Genomic DNA, 19144 nt, shown 5'->3' on the forward strand with positions numbered 1-19144 from the left:
TGGGACATTGTTTATCACATTCTCCACAATTTATTGTGAAATACTTCCTTCCTAATAATCTCTATATATACAAGGTGTGATCAAAAAATACGGTGAATGAATTTTTATAGCGTAACTGCCGATGCTACATCCATATGCTGTAATTTGTCCAATAGCGTGATCAACTGAGACAGGCAGGGACAAGTTGTAACACGTTCGAGCTTGCCAGTCAGCTGCCAGAGCCGCTAGAGTGAGGTTGTGTCTGTCTCGCAACATGGATTTTGAACAACGCATTAACATTAAGTTTTGTTTTAAGTTGCAAAAGAGTGCCAAAGAAGTACACAAAATGTTAGAATCGGTGTACGGCAATAATGTGGTAACTTTGAAGACTGTGTACAAGTGGGATGACCGATTTAAAAACGGAAATGAGTCTGTTGAAGACGAGCAGCATGCGGGACGTCCAGTAACCTCAAAAACAGTTGAAAATGTGCAAAAAGTGGAAACAATGGTTCGTTCAAACAGGCGAATGACTATTCAAGAGCTATAGGAAAACCTTAACATCTCGTACGGATCCGTTCAAAGCAAAATGACGTACAAAGAAAGCAACCAGAAAAATGGATCAATGGCTTCCTTCTCCACCACGAAAACGTGCCGTGTCACACCTCGCTTCTCATTCGCGAGTGTTTGGCCAAAAAAAGTGTTCCTGTCTGTCCACATCCACCATACTCACCGGATTTAGCACCATGCGACTTTTGGCTCTTCCCAAAAATTAAAACTGTGCTTAAAGGAAAACGTTTTGACATCATTGCTGACATTGGCAGGGCCACGACCGAGCAGCTGAAAGCCCTTCCGAAAGACGCCTTCCAGAAATGCCTCCAGTCATGGAGTCAACGTTGGGATAAGTGCATTGCTAGCCAAGGACAGTACTTTGAAGGAGATTAAATCGAATTCTATGTAACCTTATTACTTTTTTTAATAAAAAATTATTCACCGTATTTTTTGATCACACCTCGTACATTAAAGAGCAAAGGAGAAAGAATACTTTCATATCACACCCCTCGCTTAATTTCAATGTTTTCGGACATTTCATTATTTACTCTAACTGTATCATACAAATTTCTAATGATCTTAATATCATGAACATCCAACTGTTTCTCTCTCAAAGTTTCAATCAGCAGATCTTGTCGAATTTCATAAAATGCTTTCACATAATCAATAATACAGGCATATTCATCCTTGTTCACATCAATATATCGTTGAACCATTATATTCAAACCAAAAAATGAATCTCTTTAGTGGTGAGTCCACTATCAAATTCAAACTGTGAGTCAGCTAGATCATTTTCTAGTTTCTTTTGTATATGATTAAGTAGACTTTTAAAAAAAGTTTTAAGGTATGGATCATTAAAATGAGCTAGGTACTGCAATCACTGTATTTCTTCATATTATTTTTTTTTTTAATTATAATAAAGATGGACACCAGCCACTTCTGAGGTATTACAAAAGATTTTTAAATTGCATTGAAAAGTCCGGTATGTATTGTTTTTTTAGAATGTTTGAATAACTTTAAAAGTTTAATCCATCTGGATGAGAAGCTTTTCCATTTTTCATATTCTTGAGTGTATATTCCACCTCTTCATTTGTTATCTCTGGACCATTTCCCATTCCATCCTCCACTAATAAAATGCTAACGCTATCATCCTGGATAAATCTTTATAATCATATTAATAAAAGGTTTAATATAAAACCATTTCGATCAACTACTGTGAATGGATTGTTGGATGGAGTTGTGGATTATCATGTTGCACTTGTTATGCTCTTATGCTAATGATTTAGCATAAGATTTCCTGATGAATATGTAATTTATCACAGTTCATGAGCCAAGAATTTGTTTTCCGGAATAAGGAAAAATGTTCATTTTGTGAGTTAATTGGAAAGGAATCTTTCATAAATCATGGTATGGACTGGGATGATATTGCTTGTTTGGACCACATATTTTTGAAGGGTATGTTAATGTTGATTTTGCAAATTTTGGAAAGAAAATTGGTACATCTACTTCAAGAGAAGTGTAGTATGAATTGTGCTCATTTTGCTGTTCAAGTGCACAATTTTCAGGCCATGGTTCACAGGCATCACAGCCACATTGCAATGGCCATCACAAAGCCCTTACCTTATCGTATCCAATAGCTCATTGTGGAGTATTATCAAGGCCTGTGTTTTTCAATGTCAGTGTGTAATAAATGAAGAAAGCAATTTTGAAGGAAGCCTTTCAAACATTAACTTCAGATATGTTTGCAACATGTCAGAGGAGTCAAAGATGTGTAGCTCTGTGCATTCCGCATGATGTTGAACACTCTGATCCACTAGATAAATAATTCATAAATATTTAAAGTGCATATAAATGTTCAAAGTTTGTACCAAAAATGCAACTATTTGTCTAGGGTTGTGGGGATTTCTCAGACAAACTGTAGAAAGTAAAAAATGTTTGACTCTAATAATTTTAAAATGTTTATTTGGGATTAATAAAACTTTCTTCATTTTTCTACAGTTTATTAGTCTAAATTTAAATTTGTCACATTGTGACACTAGTTTTTCTCTTTACACAAAAACTGTCATTAATTTGTCAGTCATTCAGTGATAACTTATTGACATTATCATCGCTTCAAAAATTATTGCTACTAAAAAATCAGTTGGTTTAGAAAACAAATAAAAATTATGGGGGCCAGGTCATGGTAGGTGCTCATAAATACCATGAAGATCATGAAGAAATAAAGTGTAATCTATCTCTAGAAATTTGTTGATTTTTCTGCTTCAGTTTTCACTGAGCAGGCTTTTCTTTCTTTTAAGAAGCAAAAAAAATTGCAAATTTGTTCATATTTACATAGATAGCACTAATACAATAGATGCAACAGGGAACTATTAATGCAAATTACTTCATACTGTAGTAGGGACTTCCATCATCAGTGGAAGTTCACCAGCTCAATCCAGCACTATTTGTAACTGTTTCTTTACTCCTGTATAGTCTTCCTGCTTTTATACCTGTACTTATTTCATGAGAAAAATCTAATATGTGGTATGGTTTTTTATAGTATTGTATATTGATGCTTAGAAAAATTTTTAGATTTTTTAAATAAAATTAAGTGATTCTTTTTTGCTTCTTTTGTTGATAATCATGTATTATACCCTCAACAGTGAATAGACCTCCCAGAACAATCTTTAATGTTTTTTTTTTTTTAAATTAGAATTTAACTTGATTTAATGTAATGCATTTTACATATTCCAAAACGTGTGTACAAATTGAGGAAAATGTTTAATCTTGAGTAGGGTTTGACTGGGAGCAAAATGCCTTTTTTTATTTAGTGTAAGATGTTCAGTGAATAATGAGACCACATGTAGTTTTAGGTTGCCAGTTAGAATCTGAGTTTCAATACCAGGTACAGTAAATAATGTTTAGTGGATCGATAAAGATATCACCATCAGTTTTTTGTTTAAAGTGTTGTGCACTTAACTAATTGTTTGCTAGTTTTTTCATTGTAACTTTTTTCACAAATTGTCTGTTGTTTTGTTAGTTACTTCTCCATTACAGATGTAGATGAAAGTAATACCTAGCTTATCAAAAGGATTTATTTTTCACTGTTGACATTTTGAAAAAAGTATGGTCAAACACTTATTTGTAAAAAAAAATCAAATCACAAATTTATAACACACTATACTCTTGGTTTTGACTCATATCAATTAGCTTTAAGTGAGAAACAAACAATTTTCAAAAATTTGACCTAATTATTTATAAAATAATACATTACAGTACAGTGTTTTTTTCCAGAAATAGAAGTGATTTCAAGTCCAGAAGGTACCAATTTATGCAATATTAAAGCCTTTCATATTTTTTATATTTATATCTTACAACCTAATTTTTTTTAATTCTCTACAAATAAGATCAGTAAAGGGAGTAATTCCAGTAAAATTTTAGTGTCTTAGAACAATGACAAATTGGTTCAGTGGTTTCTTAGTTTTAAATGAAAACTTACAAAGAAATAAATATAACTCTCATATGTTTTTTTTTTTTTTTTTTTAATTTTGTTCATAACAACATTCATATTTTTATCTCATTTATATTTCTGTTTTTTTTCTAAAATAGCATTTAAAATGTGATAAAACTAACATCACTAAGAAATAAACTGGTTTGCCTAGTTTACTACCCATTAGTAAGAACATTTAATTGAGTGAGAAAATTTTAATTTAATTTAAGTTGTGTTAATATGTAAAATATATCTATATATATCAAAATAGTATCTAAACTCCATCTAATAATGAAAAATATCTTAGTGTTAAAAAAAGTTGGTTAACTACTTACTGCTACCTTTGTGAAATTTAAGTTATTATTTGGGCTTTGTACTTTTAACTTAATATTACTTGATGATATTATTACTATTATTATTAAAGTATTTAAATTATATAAAATTAAATGCAAATTAAAATGAAAGATATATTTATAATTTTTTACTAAGAATTAATTATTTAATGACAAATGTAAAATTATTGCTAAAAACAGTGTTCCCGAACATGTGGAAAAGGGGAACATTATAGAAGAGTATTATGCGTAACAAGAGATATAGAAATGGTTGTTGATGAGATTTATTGTGAACATCTTTGGAAACCACAAACACACCGTATTTGTAAAATTGGAGCTTGTCCACTGGCTATGGAATGGGCCGTTGGGGATTGGTCTGAGGTATCAATAATAATAATTATAACGTGTGTTGAATTTTACAATTTTATTTAAAGATATTTTCATCAATAATTTTTGTTTTTATTTTTCTTGTACTAATTTTAATGTGTTATTGATTGCTAAATTAAGATATAACTGGAATGTAATTTTCTATTATGAGATTTATTTAGTTGTCGTTAATATCTTACTTGGCTTATAGGATTCAACAAAATATTGCTGTTGACTCCTGTTAAGCACCATACATTTCATTCTATTCTAAAAGTTTTCATCTATTCTTGAAATATAAATTTAGAAAAAGTTTATCAAAAAACCACACATAATAGTTTATGAAAGTACTTCAAAGTCTGTTATTGATAGCATCCCCTAGAATTCATTAATTTAAAAAATTAAAGTCGTATTTTTGTTTTGGGCCTAATATATTAAATGATTTTTTTTTTCTAGTATGGTTACTTTTTCTTTTGCTTAGTTATGAAAATAAGACATTGAATTTATCATCCCACTGTCATAGTAATGTGATGGAGTTGCTATCTTATGACCAGGGCACTTGTCAATGTTATCTGCTAATACATATTTGATTTTTTTTTATGAAACTTTTTTCTTCTATTATTAAAATTGCACCATCCATTCATCATAGCTCATCTTTAGTAATACGGTAAATCAGATCTTTACATAAAGGTAAGGTTAGTTAGGAGGAACTATGGTTTGTCACTTTTCTGCACAATTAATGCTACAATTAATTTAGTAATAAAGTATGGAAATCCTTAAGTAACTTTGAAGCTGTTAAAATAAGAAAAAATAAATTTAACAAATATTACTTCGTCAAAAAAGTGATTCCTCCCCCTCCAAAGGCCGAGGGGGGTTCTCATGAGGAGGATCTTAAAATTTAAATGGAAATAATAGGGTCGTAACATCATTTTAAAGATCATTGAAAAACAAAGATTTTTATGAATAATCTTCAGGTTATAATAACCGTGACTCTTTAATATTGTTCACAGATAGTTTCAAAACTCATCTATATAATTCACTCCAAGTAGTGGTCTCATACTGAAAAAATATTTTTGAGTAGGCATATTTACTAAATTTTTTTTTCCTGTATTGTTAACAAAATTATAAATATATATATATATATATAATTTTGTTTTTTTATAAATAAGGTTTCTACAAAAAAAAAAATCAAATTAACTTACAGCAATTTTATTAATACTTCATTTATCCCTCATTAAACCTAATTTCCATTATTGAAAATAATATCTAATTATTATATTAAGCTTTGATTGAAAATATTAACTGAATATAATTAGTTTTTGCATTGTAAGTTCTTATGATTTTCTATTTTTTTTTTTTTTTTTTTTTTTAATTCATATGGTGAAGCATTCATAGTACAGTACACTTACAGTTTTCTACTAATTTTTTTTTTTACTCAAAAAACCATTTATTTATATTAAAAAGACAGTCTTTTTTATTAAGTGTTAAATACTTTAGATTTTAAGTAATAAGCCTTTTAAGGCCTGTAATTAATAACATTTCCTTTCTTATTTATTTATGAAGATATAATCAGTTGTAAGATGAAAGGAAAAAGACTTTTATTAAAATTAGACAATCATAAACTACATTATATGGATGTAAGCCACCTTACATTGAGTCCCAACTTCATACATACCTGTGATTAGACTATAATTTTTAGAAAAAAATGTAAAGTTCTTGATAAATGGATTACTCCATTGAAGAATCTCTTAAGTTCCTCAATAATAAGTGATTTAGATCATTGTAGATTTATAGTTATATTGAAGCCAACTTCTGACTTACTCTATATTTAGTACATAGCCACCAGGAAATAATATTGAAAATAATAATAATAAATAAAACTTTACACTATAAACTCTTTATATACAGTATTAGAATTTATGTTACCTTTCCATTACATCATTACAAAAAACTGTGAAACACTCATTTAACTTCATCATTTAATTAAAATACTTGAAATCTGGAGTATTTAACATGTAATAAAGAAGTGCCATTTTAACTGATTTAAGTAAAGATGAGCAAAAAAAAAGTAAAATAGAACACTTGTAATTGTTATAAAGATATGAATGCTGTTAGTGATAAACTTGAGAAGAGAAGAGAAGAATGCTTCAGGCCACTGAATGAAGCCTTCATTTATTTATCAAACAAACAATCTGTTTAATTACTTTTATATTTCCTGTTATGTTGCAGATGTAATAAAATCATTAATTTATAAAGTATTGAATAAACCTCTTTCATTACCAATTTTATCATGGCTAATTTTCCATTTCTTTTAATCGATTTTGCTGTAAAAAAAATATTGCTTAATGCTTCACATTTGCTTATAATTTTAATTTGGTGTGAAGACATTCAACAAATGTTTTATTATAATTATTGAAACTTATTTTAGTACTAATTTTAAAGTATTTCACAGGTGTAGATTTTTTTATTGAAATAATGCTTTTTGTAACATTGAAATGGTAAAATGCTGATAAAACATTAATTTTTATCGCTTGTAAATCTAAACAAGTAGAAATAATTTGGTTTGTCGGTATTATTACAGTGTTCAGTAACATGTGGAATTGGTATCCAACAAAGAACTATTCAATGTCGAAGAATTGGTTATGAACGAGTACTGTCTGATGAAACGGCTTGTGACCCGTCCACCAGACCAAACGCTCAACGCTCATGTGGGCATTTTGCTTGCCTTAAAAGCAACTACTCATGGGTCCCTGGTGATTGGCAAACTGTTAGTGTGGTTTTATATACTTTTTTTTCAGTTTCATTTTAACCTTTTTAATTATAAGTTTTAAGGTGCTTTCAAATTATAGTGTGTTTAGTAGCTTGTTTAGAAGGTTAGAAATAAAATGGGTTTTAATTTATAAAACTTTCTTTTTAAAGCTTTTATTTTCTGCAGGCTTCACATGTGTTTCTAACATAAGTAAGATATTGCCAACTTGGAATAGAATTTCTGCATTTCATTAGCTTATTCATTTTTATTAGGAATGTACTTCTAAGAAGTTCTGTGGCAGTCAATTGCATCTTTGGAAAAACCTTGCATACATTTTTTTCTTGCTCCTGAATTTGAAGTCTGAAACATGAGCTTTCTCGTAAAAAAGTCCTACAATTTTAAGATTAATGTTACAGAATTAATTCCTGTTTATTTGAGTTTTATAAGGATTACTCGGGATTAACATTAATACTAAGTATTTTTTTCTAAGTATGCTCTCACAATAGCAAACTGAAATGGCTATTAACATAGGTTTCTCAGACCATTTTTTAATGAATTCTTTTTGTTGGTAATTAAAAACAATACCTTTTGTACAATTTTTTTTTGTCTTAACACTTTGCAAGTAGTAGGTATTCTAGTAGTAGGTCAGGATATTCTATCCTGACCTACTACGATAATAGATCGTGGATACCGGTGTTCTTTGGTGGTTGGGTTTCAATTAACCATACATCTCAGGAATGGTCGAACTGAGAATGTACAAGACTACACTTCATTTACACTCATACATATCATCCTCATTCATCCTCTGAAGAATTATCTAAACGATAGTTACCGGAGGCTAAACAGGAAAAAGAAAGAAAGGTCAGGATAGAAGCACTCCTAGTACAAAGCTGCAGAATTACAGTAATCAGCAATTTCCATATGCTATATTATTCCCACCACTTTTAGTAATCAAAACATTGTAAAATAATTCCTGGTTACTTATAAATGTAATTATTGTAATATCTACTAAGTTTTAAGATAGCATCTTAATGTTTGGAATTGATAACATTTATTAATAAAAGTGTTAAATATTCACATTTTTCATTCATGTTTGTTCTGTTAATGTATATCATTAATTTATATACCATTTAAAAACAGATATAAAAAATTGAAAGTTGTTTTTGGGAATATTTATTTCTTTAGGAAATTTTTTTTTTTAATTTCTTTAATTAGCATGTAGCAGTATTTAATACAGTAAAATTCTATATCTCAGTTTATGGTGTAGTAAATCATGTTTATTTTTACTACTATTTAGAAATATTTAATTCTATTAGATTGGTAGCAAAGTATTCAAATTCTTTGTTCAATACTGATTTCTATGTACATGATCTGAAATAGGTCATAACCATAAATAGTTCATAGCTTATAGCAGTAGATAATTTGTAGTTTTAACAAATCAGTCGTAATAGATATTAAAATCTCTTTGTAATACTATAAACAAAGAGTTTGTGATGCATTTATAAAATGTAACTATACAATTTCAACAATTATACAAGTATATTTGTAAAGAGAATTCTTTTAGTCTACACAAATACCTTGTATAAGTTAAGATGAAAAAAAAAATATATATATATATAAACAAAAAGATTTTATGGGCAGTTGATGCCTGTAAAACTCAAAAAAAAATCTTTATGTAGATGTGCTGTACTACTAGCACAGACCCCTTAGCATTTTTTTGTTAATCGCAAAGAAATTCTGATATCCACACAGAAAGATTCAGTTACAGTAAAGCACTTAGGTTGGTTAATTCAGACTGATTAATTCAATGCTTTGCATTTAATTGTACCAATCTCTTTGCTCTGTTAATACTGGCATTTAGTTCCAAATTAACTACGGTTACCTGGATCTATACCTAAGTCCTACATCATCATATAACAAATGTTGCAGGTGATTAGTGATTATAGATTAACCACATTCATGTTAAATTTTGTGGTCTGTACTTAAGAGCGAGTTTGAGTTAATCTACCTTCAACCAGGGGTTTAACTCCATGGGAGTAAAAATGATCATAGTATGATTTGTATTCCAGTTTTTTCTACTTTAATCTCAAATTCCTTTTTGCTACATCTCAGTAAAACTTAATAATTTGAAATTAATGGGATTGCATAAAAATTCTGAAATACGTAAGTTATGATACATATGTATTATTCCCATAATCATAGTGGTTGTAGGCAACCTAATATGAGTCTTGCTGTGGAATGTGAAGAGTGAAGTGATTTCCTATTACCGTCTTCACTGAGACAAGTTACAATTAATATCAACATGTCAAGTCTACTGAAATGCAGGTGATACATTCAGCCCTTCAATTAACTGCTACTTTAACTTTTTCACAAAGAATAGGTATCAAATAATTGATAATGTCACTTTGTTCACAAAGACTAGTGTATAATGAACATAATTACCCTTGGCAAAACTAACTCTGATCAACTGCTCTTGTATTCCGCGTCTTCCGCACGCATCACAGCCATAAGATGTTCTGGAACAGATACTGTAAAGAAATTAGAGTATGCCTTTCTGAAGCAAAACAATGTGTTATATGTATTGCTTCAACTTGGTAAAAGAAGACTACTACTTAGTAAATTCAAATACATTCACATACAATGGTTAATTGATTTTATTCAGATTCTGTTTAGAAAATATGTATCCATAAATCACTTGAATTAAGATTCTTAACATAAATTTGATGTTTAGGTTGTAATACAATTATTGTACATTATTTCCAATTTACCAACTATTTTGATAATTTTAAGGTTAAATAGTTTTATTTTTATTTAGGCACTAATTAATGAAAATAAGTAAAATTTTGAACTTAAAACTAGAGTTTTAACTGCAATGAAAAAAAGACCACAAAAGTAAAAAATAATTACTGTATCAAAAAACCTGAAAAGAATTATCTATTACAACAAAACAGTATTTCCAATTCTCAAACGTATAACTGATAGCAATAAGAAGCACCAAGACACATATATTGAATAACAGCATAATTATACTACAAAAAAAAATAAATAACTGATGAGCAAGACAGTTTTGTTACCACAGAGATTTTGTATTGTGATTAAATTCTTCAAAGTAGTCCAATTGACTTTGAATTGGCCAAAATAAAATTTGAATTAGAGGAGTAAAATATACATTTTTAATGTAGAAGAATTCTTCAGGATTAAATAGAATTTGAATTAGACCAGTTGGACTTTTTTTCTTTTTTTTTAACCTCCTGGACCACCATTAGGTATTACTTCAGAGGATGAGATGAATGAAAATTTTTGTAGCATGTGAAAATGCCATGCCTGACTGGGATTTGAACCCGGGACCTCTGGAAGAAAGGTCAGTTGTACCTTCCTTAGATGGAACAGTATAATAAATGAATAATTGATTCAAAAATCCCTCCCTATATCTGGACTAGTAACAGAATCTGAAATGTGCTGATGTCTACCAGATTAATTTTAAAAATTTACATATACATTAAAACCTAATTGCTTAACCTCACTCAGCTCAGATGCACTTAAAGCTGTTGAGGCAAAATTCTGGTGCTTTAAGACTATTGATGTTCACTGCACAGCCGTGATGAACAGAGAGAAGGTGTAACTTATAAGGCTAAATATCAGCTGGGTTTTGGTGGGGTTTACATGTTGATGAGCAGCAGTGTATTTGATGACATCCTGAAACAGTTTCACCCTTTATTTTCCCTAGTATACATGATTACAGTCTCAATTTAAGTGTTCCATGCTTGTTATTCTTGTGAATAGAGCATTTTTTTGCTTGTGACTTGTGTCACATTGCCTGTAATTTTATGATTAACACAAAAAGTCTACTGATTTGCATTTTAATTTAATCTTATAGTTTTGACTTACAGTAAATGTTTCTTTAAGATGACTAGATTACCTCATTAGTTCAAGACTTGTTGCATGGTAATATGGTATATAATATTTTTACTTTCAATGGCTTCAAATTATTATCAGGTTCTGAACCAAAAAACTCTTCAAAAGAATGAAGATGCTACTACTTCACATAGTGGTTAGCACAGTGGTGGTATTAATTACAATAATTTATCTTTTATAAATAATAACTATTATTGTTTACAGCACCTTCTAATTATAACAAAATAATCTTAACATTTTACTTATCTAAATTTAATATGCTGTAACTAACTGGGAAAACTTGTTTTGTAACTAATTTTTCCACCGCCTGCTTTAAATAGCTACTGAGCTGTATTTTTATAGAAAATTGAGTGAAACCACTTAAATCAGATTTCAATTTACATTTAATAACCATTAGAGATGTATATTTAAGCATTTTGAGTTTATGCTTCTTTTGTCTTAATTCAATTTATTTGATTATTTCTAATCTAAAGATACTTTGTTTGATTGCACCTTGGTAATTAAGGTAAATTATTATTGTATAAGTAGAAATATTAAAAATATTAATCAATTATAATCTAAACGTACTCTGATTAACCTATAAAAAGAGAGAGAGAGAAGGAGAAACAGCACTATTAGTTAAGTAATTCTTTTATTGTTACTAAATCCTACATGCTAATTTTATTTTAAAAATGGATTTGTGTTTAGATTATTGTTGATGGTTAAATGATTTAAGAGAATTTGTATATTTTTTATTGTTTTTTAAGCATGCTTTTTTATATATTTTCGGTGTGTTATATGAAGATTAAAAAAAGGTAAAAAATTATTTTTTGTATAGTAGACTGCTACATCCCAAGATTAAGATACAACGCTACAATTATAAACTTGTAGCAAGTTTATAATTCAAATCAATTAATTATAACACAATTGCATTGAGGAGGAATTGGAGGAATACATTTTCAAAAGTGAAGATTAAGAAATACTGTAGTTTCTATAATCCTAGAAGCACAACTTTTTTCAAAAATGTTACCGGGTTAATTTGTAATGTATATTTGTGTGATGCTTTTATAAAACAAAGTCTATTTAATGCTGGATTTAATAATGGTGCAGTGAATAATTTTTATTAACATATTTGTATTCAAGATATTGTTACAAGATTTTGAACTAATTAGAGGAAATTGTTAACTGATTTAATTTTCTTCTAACATTAAAGTTTAAATCCGATAAATTAACAATTTAATCACTGGGATAATTTATTCCTACTAAAACAAATACATAATATTTTATGTAAGGTGATATATTACTAGATTTATAATGAGCATGTTTCTTGCAAAACTAATTGTGTGTTTTTGTGCTGCATTTCAATTATTTTTGTGAATAGAGGTTAATTTAATTTAGAGTAGTACCTTTTACATCATTGGCTTTGTATAACCCTTAATCAGCTGCTACACAGAACTATATGGTTTTCTTTATAACATTTATCTAATAGAAAGGAACTGTTTACCTCCTAAAAAGTATACATAAACTAATAATGGTGCATTACATTTTATAAAAGTGCATACTAAATAATTAATTTATCTTCACCATGTTGTTATTGCCAAGCTTTAATCATCTAAGTTCCCTGTAGGAAGATGAAGGTAGAAGTTTCCCTGTAATAACATTATAATAAATACTGTAATCATATCTGAATGTTGTTACTATATTTGTTTTTTTACATTGTAAACAAGAATATTTTTAAAAAAGAACATAAAAGAAGTATTAACAAATAAAAAAATAAAACTTTATTAAAAAATGTAAAAATTATATCTTCAGATTCTGATAAAATTTATATTTTTGGGATCCTGAAATAAAAAATAAAAAATCAATTAAAGTCCTGAATTTGTTTTCAAGTATTTGATTCCGGTTTTCTTTGATGCTAAACCATTGAACCAATTTAATTTAAACTTTGTAAGCTAAATTAGAAGAACAATCTCATTTTATTGCATTAATTTCTTGGTAATATTGTGAAATTTTTAATTGAAAATTTTTTTTTAATTTTGAAAATTTATTTTAATAACAATCTGTATATGTATGTATATATTTCAAAAATTGTACTAAGCTCTTTCATTAACTTGTTTTAATAAATTCTACAAATGTATTTTAGAAAAATGTTATATAATGAAAATTAACCATATCTTTTTTTTCAATAATATTTTAGAATAATTAATTAATCATTCATTTACATAGTACTTATTATTTTTTCAACATGATTATATATAATTATTATTTACAAACTTTTTTATGTACAATGATGTATAAGAAAGTCTGTCTAAGAGTTAACAAGCTGTTTATTAATTTTCATTTTTATTCGAAAATAAATTAAATAAAACAGACAAATATAGTTTTGTGTTACAATATCTACTTCAGATGTTTACATTTGAAATTGTTACAAATTTGTTCATTAATTTCTGTTACTCATATTAATTTTTTTTAACCTAACAGTATTTAGTCTACATTTTGTTAATTAATTTTTTCCATGTTTTTTTCTCATGTTACTAATTAAGGTTTTAATTACAATTTTGTTACACTTTATCATTTTTATAGCTATGTATGATACTTTTTGTTTATTTTTTAATACTATCCTCTGGTGACAGTTCTGAGTACAGAGAGAGTCAGAAATTAAACTTAATCAAATTTGAAATCTACAATTACCATCCTTAATTATCTCAGAAGGAAAAAAGTAAAGGTTTGAATTTTTGGTATTCAGGAAATACCATGTTTAAAATTTTATAAAGTGGTTTTTAAATTGACTTTTAAAAATTGATATATTTTTATAATAGAAGTTATAAATACTTTAGCTCTGTTTGACATCATTTTTGCTAAAAATTATGTTTATTTAGACTTTCCTGAGAGCTCTGAGCATTATACCATTGCATGTGATACACTCCAGTTTGAATTCACTTCTGAAAATCATTTTTGTTTCTGATGCATTCAGTTCATATGTCTTAATTAAATTTTCTCTTATTTAGAATTCTGTTTTGATATATTTTTATATTATGAGTTCCTTAAAAATGCCTAGTTTCTGCCTTTTATTAGATAAAGTAATAATTAAAATTCACTTTTATATGCTTTATATTGTCAATAATTTAAATTAATTAAATTTAATTTAATTAATAATTAATTTAATTTAATTTAATTTAATTTTAATTTAATTTAATTAATTTAATTTAATTAAATTTAATTAATTTAAATTAATTAAATTAATCCAATCAGTATAATTGTGACATGTTTGTGTAATTAATTGGATTCAGTTATAGAAAATGAAATTCTTTATATGTTTAAGTGTTGTCTTTGTGAAAAATTGCACCCTGTTTGTCCCTTGTAGAACTTATAAGTTGGAAAAGTTACATTGGTAGATTTCAGGTAAATAAAATTTGTTGGATATTTCCTCTGACAATGTATGTTTTTTTTTTATTAATGAATGATTCTGTGTATAATGATACAACCTGTATGCTTTTTTTATTAATTTGTATTGTTTAGGGTGATTAAAACAGTTGTGTATGAGTTTGTTGATTGTAATAGCTTATCCATAGTTTTTTAATGAGATCTGTGTTCATGCTTTGTGTGATTTCTAAATAAAAACACATCAGAAACAGATTTCTTATTCCTTACTTTTTATTATTACTGCTAACAATGTTGTATGGTAGTTTCTCCATGAATTGTAGCCCTGTATAAGGTGTCTTCATTTTCAAATAATGATGTTCTTATGGTCCCTCAATGGTTGTTGAGGGTCCTTATAAATTTGTTCAATTTCTTGCATCATGAAAATGAGTGTTTGTATATTTTTTAGTCTGTCCATCTATAAACGATGTTTATAATAACGATGCTTCATAATTAAATAATAAACTGTCATTAATTGCCGTTTTTAGAGATAATCCAAGATTTCTTATTCTATTATGCCTGAATTCATCTTTTTTATTAATTTTTTTTACTAAACTTAAAAATTCATAAAAATGAAAAATTTTGACATGAAATTGTTCATTGTCTCATTCTACAATTTACTGAAAACTGAAATACAAGTAATAATAATGCCAATCTCCATGGCACAAAGTGGTAGCATCTTGGTCTTTCATCCGAGGTCCTGTGTTTTAATCCCAGTCAGGCATGGCATTTTTCATACGCTACAAAATTCCATTTCCATATCCCACACACAAGCTTCATGCCTATATAATCAAGCAAAAAAAAAAAAAAAAAAATTATCTGTAACACTGCATAATTAATGTACCTTTATGGGGTACAGTTCCTTATAATGGTTTATAAAATTACATTCTCATAACATCATAGTCTAATGGCTTTCCTCTCCCTAAAAGCTTTTTCAAAAATTTGTTTAGTTAATGAAAACAAACATATGTTATCAGTTATGTAAATTTAATTCAATAGAAATTTTACTAATAATTTTCTGTAACACACCAAATTATCTGCCTGCTTGGTTATTTTTACTCAAGATAGATTTTTAATTCTTCTTTTTTCATTAGTTATGATTAATATTTATGGTTATAATTTTGCATGCCTAACTGAGAAAATTAAACCCTGAAGTAAAATGATTTAATTGTTTAGTGCTGTTTTTATTTAACCAGTTTTTTAACCACCAACATTAAAATTTGCTTATTATTAAGACACACAGATATATTTTGTTATAAGCATTGTTCTTGCACTTAATCTTGACTTAGTTTTTTAATTGCTATAATGTGACTTACTATTGTATATGATTCCTGTATCTGTTAAATAAAATCTTCATTCTATGTAAAGTTTAATTTGTTTGATTTTATTGAATTTTGACAGTGTTCACATCCATGTGGTAAAAAAGGAAGACAAGTTCGTCGCTTATTCTGTTATAATGAATCTGATAAAAAGAAAGTTGCTAGAAGACATTGTGCTGAACATCTGAAACCAAAACGTAAACGAAAATGCAATCAAAAACGATGTAAGTTATTCTGAATTTAGATTTTCTTATTCATTTTTTCTAAACTTAAAAATTCATAAAAATGAAAAATTGTGACATGAAATAAATTATTCATTGTGTCATTATACAATTTACTTTATTGAAAATTGAAATACAAGTAATAGTTGAATATTTAATCTATAATCTGTAATACCTCATCATGTAATGTACCTTAACGGGGTCCAAATCATTATTTTATAATAGTTTATAAAATTATTTTTTCATAAACCTCTTCTTTTTTTTGCAATATTATACATTTTTTCATACTTATATATTCAATTCTGTTATATAATATAAACCACTGAAATGAAGGCACAAATTAAAGAACCCCTGTTGATGTTAATGACTTTTGGTGTATAATTTAATTTTCATAATTACATTATAAAACATTACACAAAGAATTTTGTCAATGTTAAAAGTAAAAAACATTTTTTATTTTTACTATACATTATTCAAATTAAAAAATTGTCTTTGATGTCAGCATCCATAGAATGTTATTAAAATATATAGACTGCCATGTGAAAATTTTAATAATTAAATGTAAAGGAAACTTCAAAAAGAAGAGGAACTTTAAAAAAGGCAGTACTTTTATTTGTTTGATTTTTGACTGATTATCACAAATGATGCTAATTTAAGAAATGTTAATGTCCACTACAGTAAACTAGACAAATTTTATAATAAAAATATTTATAAAAACCTATATCAGAATGTTTTCTTCTTCAGTGACTTTAGATGAATCATAAGGATTGAATGATATTTATTTTTCAATATAATCCTCCTTACACTGATATACTTGACATTAACTTTCATCCTAGACATATATCTTTCAGTAGAACAAAAAGATTAAGATCACTTAAGTGTTTGTGGGTTATCCACCAGCTGTAAACTAAAATCTAGTAGGCAAAAGGATTGTTTTGATGATTGTGAAATTTATCATTGTCCTGAAGCTAAAATAATAAATTTAGATTTTACACACTTTTTGGACTTGATGTTTTCTTCAACCCTCATTTTCAACAAATTTTGCTATACTTTGTTTCATTCAAGATGTGAAAAGTACCAAAAATCTACCTGCCATATTTTAAAATACTGTTATCAACTTTCCTTTAGAAGGTAATTATAATATTTTCATATTAATTCTTTTTGACATATGTTTCTAGACATTTTATTGGGTAAAGTTTTATCAGTATGCACCAAATTTTTGAAACATGTTTTTATTTATAATTAATTAGCTGATCAAAGTTACTCTGAATTACTGATATATAATTCTATCGACCTGAGAGATTTATATTTGTGCTTTTTGCTTTTTTAAAGGTGCCTACACTTCGTGCAGAGATTTACAGCAAGTTGGCAGAAAAGTAGATAGAGAATATATATTGAGTGTAATGGATAGAAACCTGTCAGTGTATTGTCACAATATGAACACTTCTCATCCAAAAGAATATATTACACTTCCCACTGGAGATAGAGAAAATTATGCTGAAATATATGATTGCAGGTATGTTTTAAAATTGCAGTAATTTATTCATTTAAGGATTCACATTGTCAACTGTTTACGATTGTACATCAACCCATTCAACAAGTATAAACATACTGGATTGTCATTTTAAACTCATCTTGCTGATTACAGATTATTATATCCCAATAGAAAAATTATTTTTTTTTGTGGTGAAGATTAGTCTGGTTAGAAACAATTTTAATGTTTTTACTGACATTCAGTAGGCTTGTAATTGAAATACATTAAAAATTTCCCTATGAACAGTGTTTCATAATTCATGGTATACTACTCTTTACACTGTGATTCTTTAATATTTTCAAATAGTAATATCTCCCAAATGTTTGGTATTATCTGATTAATTCAATGATTAAAATTATTACCTGCCTGTAAGATGTGAATGATTTACCAAAATTTAATTAACATTCTTGTACACCTCTGTTGCATTTGTTCTTTTGAAATAATGCATTGTATGTGAGTTGCCAACATTCAAGTGAATTGCAGATTCTCATAAATGTTACATAGTATTTTAAAAATGCAGTTGTGTGTTTGTTGTATTCTGTGTTTATGTGTTGACCTGCTCTTTCTTTTGGTTTGGTATGATTTAATATTAATAAAATTATCTATGAATGTTTTCTCTTAATCTAGAACCAAAGCTAGTTGTATGAAACATGATTTTTTTTGTCATTGAAAAATAAAAGAATCAGTATTATTCTTTCCATCATTAGGTTGAGGAAGCAATTAAAATATCCATTATTCCATGAAATAAAGAAAATATTTATTTTTCCTTTCAGAGCTTCAGAATTGAAAATATTCTATAGAGATATGAATTACAGGGTTGGGGGAATTCCCTTTACACTAGCTATGAAATTATTAGGATAGGTTAAGCTTACCTTCTATGGATCTAAAATGTCTGTGTGGGTTCCACCATGTTCAAAGCACAGCTGTATGCATCTCCATGTCTGGTTGTTCAACTGCAACAGCGTATCAGGGATGATCATTTCAAATGCTGACCAAACAGTGCCTTGGAGCTGCTCATTATAGACGTATCTGCGTTTTTGGATCTCTTCTTTTACAAAACCTCAGAGTACATTGTCGGTTGTGGTGAGGTCAGGACTTCTTGCTGGCCAAGGCAGTGGAGCCAGTAACTCTTCTGACCCATATCCAATAAGGTGATTCGGAAAAATTTCATTGAAGCATCTGCAGATATTCAAAGCAAAATGTGCTGGAGCACTTTCTTGCTGAAACGTAATGATATCAGTGATTCCTTTTGTTGTTAATTCTTGAAGCAACCACTCGTCAATCATTCTCAGATAATTGTTTTGATTAACTGTGA

General features: G+C 27.9%; 1 protein-coding gene across 5 annotated transcripts in view; it reads left to right on the forward strand.

Moving 5' to 3' along the window:
* AdamTS-A (ADAM metallopeptidase with thrombospondin type 1 motif A) overlaps window positions 1–19144 on the forward strand; it is an 854579-nt gene that overhangs the window by 823948 nt on the left and 11487 nt on the right. For 3 of the 5 annotated variants that reach the window (XM_075374246.1, XM_075374247.1, XM_075374250.1), the window contains 4 exons: window positions 4531–4710; window positions 7274–7459; window positions 16157–16298; window positions 17628–17811. In XM_075374246.1, the coding sequence (XP_075230361.1) occupies window positions 4531–4710; window positions 7274–7459; window positions 16157–16298; window positions 17628–17811 (692 nt within the window). The remainder of the gene's footprint in view (window positions 1–4530; window positions 4711–7273; window positions 7460–16156; window positions 16299–17627; window positions 17812–19144) is intronic. The other 2 variants (XM_075374249.1, XM_075374251.1) reach the window with 2 other exon arrangements.

This window comes from Lycorma delicatula, chromosome 8 (assembly GCF_047948215.1).
Source record: "Lycorma delicatula isolate Av1 chromosome 8, ASM4794821v1, whole genome shotgun sequence".
NCBI lineage: Eukaryota > Metazoa > Arthropoda > Insecta > Hemiptera > Fulgoridae > Lycorma > Lycorma delicatula.